Source organism: Monopterus albus, unplaced genomic scaffold (assembly GCF_001952655.1).
Source record: "Monopterus albus unplaced genomic scaffold, M_albus_1.0 scaffold46.1, whole genome shotgun sequence".
NCBI lineage: Eukaryota > Metazoa > Chordata > Actinopteri > Synbranchiformes > Synbranchidae > Monopterus > Monopterus albus.
In genome coordinates this window covers 2,812,773-2,832,257 of record NW_018127926.1, presented here as the reverse complement: position 1 = coordinate 2,832,257, position 19,485 = coordinate 2,812,773, and the positions used below count along the sequence as shown (strand labels likewise).

The following is a 19,485-nucleotide window of genomic DNA, read 5'->3' as shown; positions in this document are numbered from 1 at the left end:
TTTTAACCAATGTAAGCCACAAGATAAAGCAATACGTAATACTAAATATATATTTATGATACAGGTTATCAGTTTGGGGAGAGTCATCCTTGCTACAGCAGCGTTGCTTACAAATACAAAGGCTACAGTATAAAGCACACAAAAACTGTTAAATCGGTTAAGGACAGAATGACCTCAAATGTACTTGTGATAGTCATTGTACAGATGGTCTGAAGTTAATAGTATGGGTGATTTACTGTGGGCAGCACTGTCCAATAAATATTATATCTTCATCTTGTTTTAGCTCACTTTCACTTTATTCTGAGCATGTCCTTCTGACTGTGGATTATGGCCATAGCTGGTAAAAATAGGCTCTTTGAAGAACAGTTTCCTGCTCCTCAGGTCATTTACGATTATGCCCCCTGTGGGTGCACTATGAATTTAACAGTATATAAGCCCTTTACTAGACTTCCCATTTCTTTATGTTTTCCATGCCTGTGTAAGGCCATAATAACACAATAAGAATAATACATAAAAATAAGAAACATGTTGCTGAGGGTTTTTGAGGGGTTGGGGGAGGGTTGTTACACCTCAAAATGAGTCTTATTTAATTCTTCATTGTAGAATTTTGAAGTCATTTAGAATGGATGCTGACAAACTAGATCACTTCAGTCGGCTCATCATAATCAAATGTGTTCAAATATATCTAATCTAGGCTAAGGGTTTACTGTATTAATTACAGGGCCGTGGGTACTGGACATTCAAACTTGTTTGCTTGTTTATTTCGCCTACTCTCAGTTATCAGCCTTTGAGCACAGAAGGCCCATTGTTATTCTTTGCCCCTACTCATCATGTTCTTAGCCTGAATGCAAATCTGTTATCCTATGGTTCGCAGAGTGTTTGTTTTTCTGTGTAGCTGTTAGTTGCACTGATGAAAAGACCACCTGTCATCCACCAAACCTTTGATTAGATTAGGAGGTCCAAGGGGTGGATTAAATTGGTATGAAATCTCATGCAGTGCTTATTGTGTCATTATCAGAGCTCTGATGTGTCCCATACATATACACACACACACACCTTTTTTTTGTCTGTGTGTGTGTGTGTGTGTGTGTGTCTTTTGTTATCTGTAAATCACTTATAGTAGAATTGCATCATTTATTTTTAAGGTGTTTTGAAATTGTTTACAGTTTTGACTTGATTTTGGTTGTAAATTATAGTAAGATGCTTTTAAAGTAAAAAAAAGAAAAGAAAAAACATTTAGGGCTCTCTATTATTTGTGGACCGAGCTTGGCCAGGAATATATTAACAGATGAGAGAAATGCCCCTTTTTAAATATTTAACAGGCATAAGCAGGAAAACTTGTTAGCTGCATTTTATGATGTCTTGCATCATAGTCCCTGGAGTAAGTGATTGTGAATCAAATTCACCCCTGATAAAAAATAATAAAATAAAAAATAGCATACTTATGAATACTATAGCTTTGGTTTTGACTGCTAATGTGGTCTGTATCCATTCTCAAGGAAGGCAGCTCACGGATTGCAAGATTCAGTGCTGTCCATTGAATCCTAAAAAGAGGCTAGGGTCTTAACTGAGAGGAGGGGTGAAAATCCACGTTTCGTTTTGTGAATGTCTGTGCCATTTGTAGCTATAGAGGGCAAGTTGCTCCTATTGTCATTCTAATTCGAAACTGCACCCTCTCGGTTTCTCCCATGGCAGCTCTCGTTCCCAGAGTGAGGACCCAAGCCTCCCAGCCTCGCACTCAGCCACAGCCACCCAGACAGCCAGACTGAGAGGCAGAGAGAGAGAGAGAGAGAAGAATGGAGGGAGGGAGGAGTCTAGTTGTGAAGCTCTATCCCCTGAATCTGTCTACTATGTGAGTGGTAGAGAAAGAGAGAGAGAGCATGAGAGCGAAAAAGAAGGAGGGGGGCAAGTGAGGGCTGAAGAGGCTGAGAAAGGATGGGGAATGAGAAAGCGTGTGAGCGAGAGAGAAAGAGTGAGCGTGTATGCTCAGAGTCAGCAGCGAAGACACAGTCTACAAGCTCACATCAACACCAGAGTGTGCAAGGCAGAGCTGACCATCGCAACTCTGAAGAGTGACACAAAGAGGAAAGGGACACAGAGAGAGGCAGAAGTGAAGAAGAATCAGCAGAAGAAGAGAAGGACCGAAGATAGACTACCAGCCTTCCACGGGTAAAAGGAGACACCACTGAGGGACTGTAGCATCCACCCCCCCTCACACCCCCCAACAGCACAGAGGAGCACTGTCTCATCTCGTGCATGTGTTTGTGCCTCCCAACTTCAATTTCACACTCGCCTACTGTTTTTCATAGGTTTTGCCCTCTACACTCCCCAGTCATGATCCCTTGGGTCCTTACGCTCCTGTGGATCTCCGGATATGGTAAGTTTTCCATTTTAAGTTGTTTAGTCATAACATCTCGTGTGCTTGTCATTGCTGTGTTACTTGCTGGCTAGGAATTGTGTCTCTGAATTCATCTCTTGATGTGACATCTACGCTTGTGCAATCTGTGTTTTTAATCGCTTCTAAAATAGCACTCCCATGTATACTCTTATGTCTGATGCAAAGGAGAAAGGAGGAAATTCTAGGAAAATGAGCTGTGAACAGTTAGCCTATAGCTTGGACTTTTCCCCTTCTGTAGTTTTTAATAGCTTTCAAACCAGACAAGTTAAATACTTCCCATGCAGCCTTGATATTCCTGTCACACACACAGACACAGACAAACAAAGCCCCCTAACCTCAGTCCGGTTCAACCGAGCATTCGCTTCTGAGTCACATTGTTTTGAACTGACAGTCCTTCCTTATTGAGCCCATGAGTCCAGCTGCGGGGGGGGGTCCGGCCAAAAGAAAAGAGAGAAAAAGTTAATAGCGACACGCTTCAGAAGACAGACTCGTGCGTATAGCCGGGCAACTCCAGCCCTGTGGACCGTGTCTGCTGATGTTATTTTTATTCCGAGACGGTCTATTTGTGACCAGTATGAGGACAGATTAGTTGTTTCCCTAAATTGCCACCAGGTGGTTGTCTTTGGAAAACAACAGAAGTGAGTAAAGTACAACAGACCTCTGCCTCCGTGGTGTCGGTGTGATATACGGACGCACACAAGGCTGAATAAGACAGTGGATGTTTGTCATGCTTGGCCCACAATGAGCGCCCTGGTTTAAGCTCCACAGGCTTGGGGTCAATGACACAGCCTCCATCTCTTTTCAAAGTTTGACCCCAGTGTGCCAGGCTGCATTCTAAGGACGGCTCTGACTGAAAGAATGTGTGTTGCTTTGTGTCTATATATGTGTGTATAGTTAGATCCCAGAGGAAGTTTGTTGAAAAGCAGTACAGACAAAGCAAAATCCACTCCTCTCCAATCTGATAACTCTGTTTGCTGACACTTTGTGTTGAAATTGACAGCTCAAAATCTGTAACACACCGCTAACACAATGCCGTAAATCAAACTTGGTAAACAAGATCATACTCCAGCATTGAATTCAGTTGTTCCAAGTGTTGGTTTAAAGCCTATATGAGACAGGAGAAAAAAAAAGAAGATTATTCATAAAACACAGCTATTTATTCTGATTATACATTTCTGCTGAATCACTTTTCATTTAGAAACCAGGAGAAAATAATGATATTAGGACAGTTCAGTTTGGAACAAACTGGGGTGATGAATTCCCTTTCAGTGCTCTCTTCTCTGGAGAGAAGGTCAGCTTCATGGTTTGTCTTCTTTGACTGTCTGTGACCTGGGACAGGGACACATGCTGTGTAAGTTTACCCTATGAGAGTGGACAGAGCTAGGGCAGCTTTCTCTCTAGACCATGGCTTATGGGGCGTTTATAGTATATCAGGCATGGCACTGAGGCTGCTGTAACTGCTCCTTATGTTGCTGCTTTGCTGTATTCTGTTCCACTGATTTCATTGTCAAGTCTTTCTGTACCATCTGTGCTTACTGTGATGCGGAAATACATAATCAGTCATTTCTTTTCCCCCACTCCGCTAAGCATCTGCTCTGCAAGTTTTATATCCACTTCGACTGTATGTCTGTATAGCTTAAATAACATCCTAGTTATATTACACATTAAAATTGCAGAAGGGGGGTTGATTTATTGACACACTGCACACTTTGTTTTAGACTTTTACTATTTAACCATAACATTTTCATTCACGTACCATCACAGGCTTAGTCCCAGTTCTGGGAACAACTAAAACCATATTTTTGATAATACCAACTGGAATGAGGCGATTGCTACCAGTGGAATGAGATGGGACTGCTGTGCATTTCAGCACAGCTGGTTATTACCATAATATAAAACATTGCTTTCTTTGCCAAGTAAATAGGGGATAACAACCTACCTTCTCTATGCATGCCTCTGGGGGGAAAAAGTGCTTCCCTGTAGCTTACTGTTGTTGTACAAATTACAGCTCTGTTTATGCGCCGAGTCAGTGTCAGCAGAAAGCTGCAGAAAACAATCTTGTTTTATGAACAGGGGGACAGAGGGGAGTTGTGGCCATAGCAGTCATATACTGTAGTTGGCTATCCTGTGAGGAAGAAAGAGAGCATGAAAATGATAGAATGAGCCAGAGAGAAGCAGAGAGACGTGTCAGTCCATATGCAGAGGCACTGAGTATTCAACTCTGACAAACAAATGGTCCATTGCAAGAGATAGAGAGGGAGAATAAGAAAAAGGAAAACAGTTACGAGATGCTCTTCATCCCGACTGTGAAGTTATCACATATAGGGCATCTCTTCTTTCACTGTCACCTCTCCTGCCTGCGACGAATGACACAGCATCAGTCAGGAGGATCTGGGAGACACCAGGAACACATTCACCTTAGGCCAATCCTGTCCAGGACCTCATCCATCTCCTCACACCACCTCCTTGCCATTCCTCCTCCTATCCAATTTACAGTGTGCAACGTATCACACTTTCGTCGGTCAGCTCTCTTGATATCGCTCGTCACCTTGCAGCAGCACATTTCTTTCTCACCTCTCTGACTAACCGTCCTTCTTTTCTTCCCTCTCTTCTTTTCTCCCCCCATTTTTGCTGTGCAATGCAGCGTGATTGAGAACCCTTGCCTCTGTCGAGGAAAGGTGAACTATGTGAGAGCATGATGTCCAGCTGGGGGAGGGGCAGTTTAGGAACTGTGCTGGACATGCCAGACTGAAGAAAACATGTTAGAGAAAAATCACATTGTCAGTTTTAAGTGTATATCACTTCCTCTCTGCCTTTTTTCTCTATCTCTCTTTCTCTCTGCTTTTCTCTCTCTGAATGACACCTTGTGAAATGAATATGCAAACTGTCTGGCTTTTAGGTCCACTGTGTTGGATAAATTAAATCTTCTTGTGGGCTATCCCCGATTCAAGGTTTGCCCACTAGGGGCAGTGCTGCTGCACAGGAGCAAAATCCCAGTTGTCTTAAATATCTTCTGCCCCTTCCCTGCCCCAGTAACCTTCATTATCTCCCACCCCCTCATATATCTCATGTCAGAACTCCTGATTTCACCACCCAGCCACAGTAAGCTGTTTCTTAGTCCTGGAAAGCACGTCTTAGTACCCCCGGCAGCCCCTATTTCATTTACTGCTGTCTATTAACGGCTGTCTGACAACTCTAAACCCGCTTTTCATGGGCGGCAGGCTTTGATACATAATTCTCAACCAAAGTATAATTAAATGTCTTTCCAATGTCATATTGAGATGTGTGGATTTTTTATACATGGAGAAATCATTCTCACTTCTCCAAAGGGGGAAAAAGAGAAATGCAGCACATTACTTTGCAAAACACATCTCAAAGAGAAATACCAATTTTCAGCTTCATTATTATGAAGTTATTTGTAAGCAAAACACGCTGTTGTCTAACGCACAGATTATGACTATAATGACTCAAAGGCAATTAATTTATTCATCCTTATTTTATCAGAATGCTAAAACCAATATACATTGCATGTTGTCATAAGCTTTGCTGTTCCACCAGACTTAGTTCCAGTACAAGCTGCTTGACTAATAACCACAGAACAGAGACCGAATTTGTTCTGAACTTTGTCTATATTCTTATGAGAGTCTGGTAAATTACAATTAACAAGTGTGCTTGTTAGTATCTGATATGAACTAAATTAATTTCAGTTCAATAAGTTGTAAGACAATCCAGCAATCTGAAAGATAGGGAACAGAATCACCCCTCCTGCAAATAAACAAATACAGTATTAAATAGGAAGATTGTCAAAGAGTCAGTCAGTCATTGTGGCCACAAGGTACAGTCAGTCAGAGTCCAGAGTTGGTCCCCTCCTGGCCGGGTTCTGCCTGTTTGTAAATTAAACAAAGAGGATGCGAGTCAGGATATCCTTGCTTGAGCAAGCTATCAGTGCATAGTTCCCATGGTCTCCAGGCACAAACATCTCCAACCATTTCAGAAAAGAGAAGCAGATCTCTCCAAGATTATATAAACACTTAGCTCACCCATAACTATCAACTATTTCCTACTGCAAACAGTATCTATATGTAATCTACTCCTGCTATATTCTATTACATATTACCTTTTAACTGGTACCTTGTTTGTTTGTTGTCATTTCCTCAGTCACCATACAGTACATGGCAATTGGCTTGAGTAATGTACCATGTCTAGATCAAGGCATCGATACACAGTGACAGATGATGTCATCAGCTGATGATGAGGCTCAATAGAATGCAGTTTGTTTCCTTGTTTGTGCTGCACATCCCATCAAGGCTAGCAGCTTAAGTCACCTCAGCCACTGTGACCCCTGCTCATTTCTGTGCCACGACAGATTAAGCCCACTGTAATCTCTTCGAGCCGAATGCCCTGTTGGATATTTATGGTAATAAGTAAAGATATGAATAAATAATCTACTGTAGGAGGCTGCTGCTGGACAGCTGGGACTTGTACAGCCCAATGTTTGGCAGTCGTAGCATTAAAAAGAGATGCTGTTTCCAAGGAAAATATAGTTCTGGCTAAGACTCAGCCAAATACTAAGACAGTATTTAGATGTCATGTGAGCAAAGAAGAGTTTGGGCAGTGACTTTTTAAAACACTAAACATTCATTCATTCATTTTCTACTGCTGAGTCCCTGAACGGGGTCACAGGGGGCGAAGCCAATCCCGGCCAGCAATCGGGCGAAGGTGGGGTACACCCTGGACAGGTCGCCAATCCATCGCAGGGCTAACACATAGACGAACAACCACTCACATGCACACACACTCCTATGGGCAATTTAGAGACACCAATCAACCTAAGCTGAATGTCTTGGGACTGTGGGAGGAAGCCGGAGTACCTGGAGAGAACCCATGCAAGCACAGGGAGAACATGCAAACTCCACACAGAAAGGTCCCGGGTGGGGCCCGAACCTTCTGGCTGCACCACCGTGCTGCCTAAACACTAAACAAATAAACAAATAATGACAATATTAATATATTAATTATTAATATAATATTAAAGTGACAGGCAAGTGTTTACAAAAGAAAACAGCCTTCCATATGTTTCAGTTTTCAGCAGTATGAAAATAAAAATGCAGCATGTAAGTAAGTACAGCATATCCAATGATGCAGTTTGGATGAAAGCCTCAATTTGATTTAGGTCACTCAGAGAATTAGTTTAGAGTCATCTTGGAAAACCAGGTTGCCTCCTCTCATGCAGTCAGTCAGCCAGTCAACAAAATCAAGCTGTTTACTGCGGGGCTTCATTATCCATCTTGAAGCCCCTCTAACCAGCCCCAACAGTTTTCTTTAGCACCAACCAATCAAGCCCCCAACATCCCTCATCTCCTCCCTCTCTCTGAGGCTCTGTTGCTGGATCTCATTCCTCGGGGATGAATTTATCCAGATTGGAGCACTCAGCAAAAGGGCATTATCCCAGATTACATGTCTGTTGGGCGGCAGTGTTAAGTAATTCAACCAGATGCTGCTGTGATCACTGGGTCACCTGTGACGGCAGGGTTTGCAGCTCCACTTCTTCCTTCAGATCTTTTATTGTTGCATTTCCATCCATCCGAGACTTTATCCTTAGACAACAGCAAGAAAGATAATTGGAGTTTGTCAGTTTTGGAAAAAAAAAACAACATGCAACAATGCTGTTAAATGCAGAGAAGTGTGCAGAAGCCTCCTCTCAACCCAGTGAGGATTTTATTTGGTGACAGATTATGGGATGGATTACTGCCTTCTAAGTTGCTGTTTAATGCGCAGAAAACAACACACCACGTTTTTTCCCGCTAAAGCAACTAAAGGCAGCTCCACAGGGTTGTGTGTATTCAGTTGTGGGGGTGCTGTAAATAGAGTAGTAGTGGATTACTGTGTTATTTTTCTTGGAGAAATGAGTTCTGGCCATAGCAGTCATGTACTTAGCTATCCTGTGAGAAAGCGATGAAGAAAGAGAGTGTGAAAATGATGAAATGAGCAACAGAGAAGCAGCTGGGCTGAAAGAAAAATGGTGGTGTTTTTTAGCTTGATGGTGTCTTCCCTCTGCTTGTGTCTACCTACCCGAGATTTTGATAGATGGAAGTTTTTTAAACCCGCTACTGGGATCTGTGATTGCTAGTAGAGCACAGGTGCTCTATGAGGCGGGTTTAAACAATATACAGTAACAATAAGAACTTTGTTTCTTACATGCCAAAATGCCGCTTTGCAAATCTGAGGCATTATTAAGCCTTTTTTGTTCAGGAAAGTCACACTGAGAAAATGTTCAAGAGATGTTCATTTTGTCTCACATTTGAGCCTTAACATATTTTCTCTTTTTATGAATTTCTCACCACAGGAATGAGAGAATTTCAATTATTTTCTAACACAGTTTTGCCTGTTCCAGGTTGACCTGTAAAGAAAAGATCACACACACACACACACACACACACACACACACACACACAATTATAAATATGTACAGAGTTCCACTTTTGTTAGATGTGTGTTTTTAGAAAACAGTGCTCCTTGTTGACCATGCATGGGTGACACCACTGAGCCTGACTCAACATCTGTCATGGAAACAGGTGAGCAAAACAAGAACACTAGGCTATGTGGGTGAAAATGTAAAACATATAAACAAAAGAATGGTGAAATAAATTGCAGTATATTATACACTGCAAATGATATCGTCTACTTTTTTTTTTCGATTCATTTTCAGATCATCTCTGCTGTGGTGTGAATGTGCATAAAGTTAGTTTGCAGCTTTAATATGAAGATTGATCATGAGGTCACTAATAAAACTGTTATTGTTTATTGCATTAGTCACACAATTTATTTTATATACATTTCATCATTACTATAAAATCAGTGCTGCTTTAAGTCTGAAAGTCAAGATAAAATTTATACCTGTGCATGATCAGTATTGTTGTTTTAGGAAAGTAGTGAGCAAAATGCATGACTTTGTTTAAATTAGCCAGACATGTACAGTTGCTATATCTTTTAAGAGACATGTATGTTTGATAATGTGCATGTAACTTAAACAGAGAGCTTCTTTGACCTACATGTATCATGTAAAGACAAACCTATTTGTAAAACAACATTACTGTATATATAGTACATTTATGAACTGACCATCCTCACCTGAAACAGTGTGCAATTTTTATTTTTTTAATGGTGATATTGGTGCAGATTTACTGCTATAAGCTTGAGTAAATTACACACAAGCCTCGCCGCAGCACAGTACTGCAACATGTGTCGTGTTGTTTCCTGCTATTGCTCGAAACATTTGTGAGCAAACCAGCCAGCCAGTGCATCAACATGATTGTGAAAGTCTGTGTTAGGAAAGAGCCTAGAAGATGCATGTGGAGCCTCAGCACAGGAGGCACTTGAGGAATTGGGTAGCTGATCAGATAGCAGCTTCCTAGTGTTTGGAGGGAAGTTTCTGGGACAGCTCAATATTACACCTGGATGAACTCACCTCTCTCTTCTCCCCCCGATTTCTCCCCATCTCTATCTTTCTGCTTCTCCCGGTCCCAACATTCTCATGCTAAAGATTCATAACAGCGGATTGATGGGAAAGGTTTTCCTACTGCACTCTTCACGTGTACTCTGTGTGAGTGTGTGTGTTATCTGTGCATTAGCTACTGTGCCACGACAATTATAGCTGCAAGTCTTGAATGGCAATATAAATGCAAATCAGCCTTTTAACTTGTACAAGCAGAATCTGGGGAGGGAGAAGCTCCTCACCTGTGGATGAATGTGGATGCGCCTCTGCCTGTCATTACAACTGCTGTACATGTTTTGAAAATGACAGTGGCAGTAGATCATAAGTACAGTACATCTATTTATAAGCAAAATATAAGGATGTTGTATGTTTCTCAGTTCAGAAAAATAAAGTCCATCCTTGAGAATACATAGGCCTTTGGCATTACCTCCTTACTTGGGTGCTTCCTTTTTAGTACATACTGTATATCTAAATCTTTTTCAGCAGTGCTAAATTGGGCTGGACAGGATTTATTTAATAAACAAATAGGAAAACAGTACTCTCTATGGTACCAGACACCAATGGTGGAAACATGGCCTTTGAAAGGCTTTTTAATCTGGCACTGATACCAAAAGATGTTTTATTCAGTAAAGCACATCAGACACAATAGTGGCACAAACGTGCTCTCCACCTAAGCCAAAACTTTTGAAATGTGCCAGAGGGGATTTGTAGCTTTGAGAATAAAAATGCCTAATGCTGTCACCTTCCCACAACACTCCCATGTACTTTTTTATTTATTTATTTTTTTGCCCCACCAGATGCCAAATTAGGCTTTGAGCCACCTGCCTGTCCCACGAAGACAATTATGCAGTTGGGAAGAAAGGGCCATTCACTAGTGGGCATTGCAACGTTAGGAGCCAAAGAGTGCCCTGCCTATAGCAAAATCTACCCCCCCTTAGAAAACTCTTTTAGCACTGCTAATTTTGGAACTGTGCCCGCTTTTTTCATTCCTATTATACTGCACTTGTTTACAAGGCAAAGCTTCATCTGGCAGAACCATCATACAGAAAGACATGCACTTAAAGATCACCTGACACACACATACACACACATTTGTGAGAACAGTCATTGACATAATGCATTCCCTATCCCGTTATCTTAACCTTAGCCATCACAACAAAATGTCTACACCAAAACCTAACCAAAAATTGTAACTTGAACCCTTGGACCAAGTCTTAACCCTCAAACAGCCCTTTGAATTTGTGTAGAAAAGTTTCATTTCTCATGGTGACTTTACACTAACTTAATGGAGACTTGCCTTAACCATACCCACTACTTGCCTAACCTTAATACTTCCCCTAACCTTAAACCAGGCTGTCACCCTACATTAAACCACCACAAGGAAGGCCAAGTTCCCGTACACACATATACAGTACATTCCATACTTTCACTTGCATTAACAAAAAGCAATCTGCCACAGCACAATAACCCTGGAGTATGTAAGCTTTGAGAACTGAACAGTATCGCTAGGTTCTATGACATACTATAAATAAAGGTTTGTATTGATCCTCAAACATTAATATATCCTAATATAAGAAAATAGCTGTATTGATTGTACACCTGTGCTTCTGATGTTTCTTTAATATGGTGCTGCTGGTATCCACTCTGCCCACTTTAATACATGGCCTATTTTTATACTCCGTAATAATGTGGTGTCACAAGCAGGATCAGCTAAAGGCAATCCATAGATATATTTCACTACTTTGGGTCTGTGCCATGCCTCACCTCTAGCACTTCTTTTGTTTTAAGTCTGTTTTTTAGCTGGACTCCTCAAGTAGATGTCAGAAACCTAATAAACAAAAGCCCCTTTTACACGCTGCCTATTCAAACCTGGATTATAGAACTGTTTCTTTTTTTCTTTTTTTTTTTTATGCCAGCGCCAAGCTGTCATAGGGGTAATTTTTGACCCTCCTTTAGTTCACCATGAGAGTAAAACTGATGCAATGGTTCCGACTCAACTTCTGCTTAAAGGGAGAGTCATGGGCAGAGGTGTGTGAAGTTTTGATGAAGTTTTGATGAGGTGTTGTTTCTGCAACATACCACCATGGGATTTAAATTTTAACATTGCTTGCAAGAAACATATTCTGTGACCATAATCATTAGCATATTGTACTGTATGCACAACAATGTTGAGTCCAAATCATATTGTAAATGTGCAAGATGAGCAAAAGCACATCCCTACTACATCTGCCACTGATGATTTGAAAGCAACAGCCTTACCCCGTATGCTGTGTATTTCCAACGTGTGGGTTATGTCACACTGACTTTAGATTAAACATCATGTCTTTAATACCAACATGTTGGTATCTGTAAAAGAAAAACACACACACTCGCACACATTTTTTTTCAGTGTAAATGGGCCCAGTCGCAATAAAGAAGAGCCATCTTACCAATATATCTGAGTCTCTGTCTAAAAGGGGCTAAAGTGAGTTAAACTGTAATTGTTTTTTTAGCAACCACTCCAATATTCACTTTGCTGATTTGGAAGCTGAAGAGCTCTTGTCAAACACTTTATTTTTATTTTATCAAGAGCAATTTAATATTGTGGAGGCTGGCCTGGGCACTGAAAAAAAAATGCTAATGCACGTTGGGGAGTTTAAATGATTTGCTATCCTTTCAGATCTGTTGGCAGGGGTTTCAATCTGGCTGGCATCCTGTGGGAATTCACAGTGGTCATTGCTCAATCCCTGGGGGACATTAGTACAAATCACAAAGGAGCACCGAAGTCATTTCAGTTTTCCACTTTCCTTTGGCTACTGCCCAGTGCTAAATGGCAGAGGACTGGCTCTCAGACCTGGGCAGAGCAAACCCCTCACCTCACCCTCTCTAACCTTTTAAACCTGATTTAATCAAATCAAAATACCACACTGCAGACTCATTTGAGACAACCTAAAGACAAATAGTTGAAGAGGAACCAAAAGTCCTCGGGTGAACCAAGGGCAAGGCCATCCATTACTTCCTGTGCAACAAAGAGCACAGGGACATGGAAAATGCCTGTGGTGCACAATGATGAACAGACTCCACATCAGAGATTGGATTAGAGTGGCAAGAGAGAGAGAGAGCCCTAAAAGCCATGCACAGTTTGTTGAAGCCTTATCTAAAGTGATAATGCTACTAGAGAAAGGCCCATGTAATGATGGATGAGTGGACAGTGCCCTGTAAAGAACTAACATCAGGTGAGATGGGATGGTGGATAGGTAGGTCCACTATGGTCAACTCATCTTTTTTAAAGAGCAGGAAGCAGGACCAGTGGATGGTTACTATGAAATGGACCATCGATTGCTGGCACCCTGGTTACCCTACAGTGCCATCATCACAGGTGTATCTAGTTTAGAGAGGCTCAGTGCTGATGTTCACTGCAATTTAGATCCCATTTCATCACTGAGCCCCATGAGGCATTTTGAGGAAAATGGTGGCAGTGTTATTGTTGAGATTTGCAGTCTCCCTGAAAGCACCGATCTCTGCAGTGGTTGGGTTTATGATTGACCATGCCTTGACTTTATACAAATAATAAATATTTGCTAAGGGGTGTGAACAGTGTAGTGGTCACTAGTGATGCACAAAGAAAACTGATGAAAACAGAAAGTATATCTGAAGGATTTCATAGAATCTTAGGCAGAAAGCAAAGTAGCATTTAGGTAAAACTGTTGTTCTCATTTTCTTGGACATAAATAGAGGATTTGATTTTGTCCTTGCTTAAAGGCAGTGCTATCTTACAGTAGACTAATGACAATATAATGACAAACAAATATATCTAAGACTTGGGAAAGAAAGTGAAAGAACAACAAAGGAAGAACATGAAAGAGAAGAAAACCTCAAATGAAGACCATTCTTGTCACAAATTAAAACATATCTGTGTTTTGCAGTCCTGTTCCATAATGCCGGTGTATTTGTCGTCTGACTAGAGTATTTGTGCGTATGTGCAAACATGCCTATGTGTGATTGTTCCTCACTTTCATTGTATGCTAATTTTTTTACCTCACATTGTTTGCCTACCTAGCTTTAATCCAAACTATTCAAGAGACACCATGTTGTTTGTTTTCAGCAGAATAGTAGAGAAACATAAGACTTTATTACTATTATTATTATTAGAATACCCTTGTGTGACTTCTAGCTTCCTGTATGTTTCACTGAGATCTGGTAGAGAAAACTCAATGCCACTATCCCAATACTGTGTGACACTGACATAACAGGGCATTAAAAATGCAGAAAGGTATCTAAAGATGATTGTGTCAGCACACAGTGGGATTTTCAGAGGTGTCACCAATCTGCCCATCACCTCCAGTGCATGGCCCCTAAACTTTCCCTAGGTTACGGAATTTAATTATTAACAGAGGTTACATTAAAAAGATGCCAGTTGCTGCTCAGACCCAGCTGTACAGTACAAACAGAGCCTCATTTGAAACATGGATGAACTATGTCATACATATATGTTGGATTTCCTACACCCTAAAGAGTCTCCTTCAGATGGATGTGCTCCACATTGAATATAAATATAATGACTTGGAGTCCACTGTCATTCTTCATCTTCAGGCTCTCTGTAATTGCTTAATGCTTTTTGCCTTGTATAAAATCAGTTTAATGGGTTGCTTAAATATGTGATTCAGTGGACATGATTTTTTTTTTAGTATTTAAAAACTAGCAAACATGCCACACTAATAGCAAAAAAGGCACCTATATGTGTTAAGATTCATCAAAACCTAGGGGATTTCTCAAATAGAGCAACAGCAATATGTCTGTTCTGTGGCATTATCTGAAGGACAGTCCTTAAAAGAGGGCCTTGTGTGGCTCTGGGAATTGGTATTGTTGTTGTTTACTCTAAAGTAGACAGTAAAGTAGCTTCTCCCTCAGCGCTGAGACTTTTGATCATCACCTTGATATTGGATATAAAATGGAGAATGAACAGCTCTGCAATACAAGTGACTTCCAGAGTTCTGTGACTCTTTGAAGGCTGCCAAACCAGTGTCTTTTATCTCAAAAAAACCAGCAGCGCCTTCTACAAAAGGAGAACAGAACAAAATGAGAGTGAAAGCCAGTGTACAGGGCTAGAAAATGGAAAAAGTGAAGATTGTGGGGTCTCTTTGTGATCACATTTCCTCAAAGGCCTCTTGGGAGGGAAATGTACTTCACAGAGCTTTGATAGCTGGGCATCTGTCAAGCACCCAGACCCTGATGAAGGGTGAGAACAAAAAAAAAAACACAGTTTCATTTAGCAAGCCAAGCAAATTATTTATTATTTATTTATTTTACCCAACAGGTAATAAATTAATCTCAGAGATGTACAGGAATGGTGGTGAAATGTTTCTAATTTGATCTCTCTCTTGCACCAAAAGCGTTATAGCCTCCTTCGGTGTCACTATAATGGTTATCCTGCTTTGAAAATCTTGGTATTGTTTCTAATGCACATCATGCATGAGATCTGATCAACAAAGTAGTAGTATGGAGAAAGCGGAGCAGGGAATCAACTCAAAAGAATAAAAATGAACAAATGAATGAATGAGTGAGTTCTGTTTTGTAGCAGACCACAATGAAAAATAAATAAAAGATGGGTCTTTCTTCCAGAATCTGTTATCTTTGAATTAATGATGGAACCGGAGCAGTAGTGTGCTCCCATTGAGGCATAAACCAGATTTCAACCCAGAGCTCCCTGGAGGTGAGACGTATCACTGACAGGACATCTGGTCCCTGGGCACGACCACCAGGGGGTCAGTGTCTTCATCTTAACTGTAATGTTTTCGTCTTCCTCCTTATACAAAACTAGGGCAGTTTTCCCATAAAAGGAGAAGACGGAGGAGGGAGCGACTATTTGTTGGGCTGTGTCGGCATGCAACATCATTTAAGCTGGCAGCTCTAATAAATTACAGCAACAGATTGCTGTGAACAAACAAAGCTTAATGGAAATAGAGTGAGAATTATCAGCCAAGAAATAAAAGGAGGAAAAGAATGAAATTAGTGAAAGAGGGTGGATGAAAGGATGTCAGGCCCATATAACAGGCATTAAATAAGCAAATTGCCACTTTGAGAGATAGGAAGTGTTTCATTCTCATCATTGCATCTGTTGAAAATGGTGAATAATGAGAGAATCCCTGACCAGACCTAACACATATCCCCTATCTGACTCCTCAAAATCTTCCCCCTCCATAGCTCTTCTCCTCCCTTTCTCTTTGTTTTGCCTTCCAAAGAGAAAATCTGCAGATTATTCTGCTCTACAGGACCCTTGCTTCATAAATTCAACCAGGCCGGAGAAAGCCCTGGAAGCCTATGTTGTTAAAATGCTTAGGCATGTGGAAGAGAAGACAAAAGATGGGAGGAGGTGAAATGTTTGTCAGGTGCTATCAGTATGAGAGCTGTCCATCTTAGACCTTTGAAAGAAAGGTGGGCCAGATTTTGTTGTTTTGGGTTGTGGGGGGTAGACTAATGTAGAAAGAACTACAACCAGTCAAAATGTACACTAAGCTGGGGTTGGGGGTGAGGGGTGGTCACCAGGTATTTCTGAAAGTCCTTTACTTTTGTTTTCATTCACTGGCACAATGTTAGATTTCCCTGTGCCATAAGATACAGACATCCTAAATCCAGTCTCACCTACTATTTAATAATTCAGTTACCTAGGTATGATTTGCAGTTCATTACATGATATTACTGACATTTGCATAGCAATGATACCCAGCCTTTAAAAAAAAGCCTTCTGTCCAAGTTTAATCAGGTCCCAGAAGATGAGACAGAGGAAGGAACAGTGCCATTTAGTTTTTCTGTTTTGGTTCTCAGATTAAGTGGAGTGGTTGAAGATACCACAGGGGTGCTGTTGTGTTGCTGAATTAAACAGTGAAGCATCAGAGCCCTGTGGGGAGGTCCTTAACCACAGGCTGAAGTTTTCTCTAGCCCTCTTTGTTAGCCAGAATGTATTGGACACAAGCCAAGGTTAGCCACCACCACAGACATAGAATCCCATTGCTTTCATAATGAGCTCTGAAAAAGAACTCAAGAGGTCAGACACCACAAGACTCAGATGAAAACTAATTGAGAATGTCACTCAATACCAATAAACCAATAAGCAGAAGTGCTGCCTCTTTATGCAGCGAAGCTGTTTTAGTAAGCACTGAAAGTGGAACAAGGAGGGTTTCTAGGGGAGAGGGGTGTGTGACACAATATGTGTATCTGGGGGACATTGTACATCCAGCTTTTTAGCCACATTCTGTGTATTTATGTTGCATATTATTGTGTTTGTGTGTGTTCCCACATGTACCTGTGTGCATGCTTTGTGTGCGGCATGTACTCAACAGAGGTTGTGCATATAGTATTGTGTGTATGCATGTGTGTGAATGTGAAGAGACCATAGATGGAGCTCCGCATTTTGAAAGGTGCCAAAATGAGTTTGTCACAAAGAGCATAAACTTGAGGAGAAGGGGGACTGCGGAGAGAGAGAGAGACTTTCCCCAGGCACCCAGAGTCTGTCAGGCTGATTAAGTCACACGGTTGGAGTGAGAGTTGGGAAACTGAACCAGAGAATGGTAGAGGAGTTGGTATGACAGCAGGGAAATAAAGAAATAAATAGCAACATGTAAGTATTAACATGACTGCGTGTCACAGGTGCACTTACTTATACCTGACCCTAGAGACTCGTGCTAGGACAGAGCACACCAGCCCGCCGCATCCCATCATCCCACCCTGCAGCTTCCTCAGCCCCCGGCGACATAAAGCAAGTCAGGGGCATCTTAAAGTTTATGAAATGCAACATGACAGGACAGCTCCAACATATGCCTGTGTGACAGTGAAGCAAATAGATCACTGATGGCAGAGCACTTAAGGGGAAGAGAGAAAACACAGAGACAGTGACTTTATCTTTCTCTTCCTTCCCGGACTTCTGCTTTTAGTTTCCTCTCAGACACATGTAAGAAAGAATGAGCCAAAAGCTGCGAATTTTAAAATGGCAATGTATGGATTTATACTTATTTGTGAAACACAAACACATACACAGAATCAGCCCACTCAAAGACCTGACCGGTCTCTCATGGCAGCCGTATGCGGCAGAAAGCCAGGAACCTTTTAACCCTCTAGAAAGAATGGTAGATTGCCGTGCCATGTGGCCCTATCATTCACCAGACTAAAAGATGAACTCTTGTTCTTTGTTCAGGGGACTGTGGCTGCTCAGAGATGCTCCACCCTCTTTCTCTCTCTTTGTTTCTCTGCCACACTGAGATGCACTGCAGACTAGTTGGTGTATAGCAGAAGGGCAGCATCATTAACAATACTGAAGGCTACCCACATACAAAACTTTTGCCATAAAGTGCAAATGAGACAAGAGATAGAGAATCGCCTCCAGTAATGCCCTCAGTAAAACCAGGTACATAGTTGATGTTGCTCACTAGCTGCAAATGTTAAAAAAAAAAACTCCCACCTCAACTTTATCTTCCCACGACTGGCCACCCCAACACTGAAATTAACATCACTCATCCTCTCCTCCAGAGGCTGTTCATTCCCACTGCTTTGCCAAAGCACAATCTATAGCACCTCTAGCTTCAAACGCTAATTGCTTAGTGTTCAAAGAGAGAAAAGGTCTCCCCGAATTAACAGTCATTTAGCAAGAGACTGAATTCAGCACAGCACTGTCATCCCTAATTTCGCTGCTATCATGCATAGATCTCTAAAAGTGTACTGCCAAGTGAAAATACGCTCTCTCCAAATTATAATGCAAATTCAAACCTGTGCTTAGCTTCGCGAGTAATTACTATGCCAGAACAAAACAGCAGAGTTAATAGGTTCAAAGTATTCCATCAAAAAAGAAACAATAAAACTACCTTCGTGAGAAAATATGCCTTTTGTCTGTGTTCAGGGCCCAAAATCAATGTGTACTAAACAGCACTTTGGTCTTTGCACAGATTTTAATTTGTCAGACAAGAATTTGACTCAGCTGTGTTTATTTCAAAGGGAATAGAAACAAGTAGATTTCTCAGCATTGAGGAGCACTGTAGGAAGATTTTTTCCCAACTTTGGTGCAAACAATGAGGGCAGTGTGCACCTTTGATCAAGGGCATATTTATGATGCTGACAAGGAGAACTCTGCAGGCTGCCCCAAGAGTTTTGTAACCCTACCTTCAAAGCACACTTGTATCTTCTTATCAGTATGCTCATATTTGACTGGATATTTTATTTGCTGAGATCATTCAGCAACATCAACAAAGCATCACATATCCAGGGCTGCTGACTATAAATGTTGATGGCAATTTGATCTGAAACACAAAGGAAATGGTTGAAAAATAAATAAGTAAATAAATAAATGATTTATTAAATAGACAAACATGTTTCATTTTATTTGTGTTTTTGTTTTAACATAAACCCAAACCTGACACTCAGCATCGTGTCATTTTAAATATTTCACAGAGTTTATATATAGGTGTGGTTGTGCTTTTGATGCAAATGTGATCAATGTGAGAGGCCAGTGTTTCTTGAAATGCTAGTTCTCTTAGATCCATTGGCTGCCACCTCTCTTTGCCCTCTGTCTGAGCTGTATCAGCAAGACAGGCATAAAGAGCAATCCTCTATGACTGGGCCCGGC

General features: G+C 41.1%; 1 protein-coding gene across 2 annotated transcripts in view; it reads left to right on the top strand.

Moving 5' to 3' along the window:
* The first annotated feature begins 1,875 nt into the window (after nt 1–1,875).
* kirrel3b (kirre like nephrin family adhesion molecule 3b) overlaps nt 1,876–19,485 on the top strand; it is a 161,151-nt gene continuing 143,541 nt past the window's right edge. For both annotated transcript variants that reach the window (XM_020600382.1, XM_020600380.1), the window contains exons 1-2: nt 1,876–2,169; nt 2,310–2,377. In XM_020600382.1, the coding sequence (XP_020456038.1) occupies nt 1,943–2,169; nt 2,310–2,377 (295 nt within the window). In that variant the 5' untranslated portion in view covers nt 1,876–1,942. The remainder of the gene's footprint in view (nt 2,170–2,309; nt 2,378–19,485) is intronic.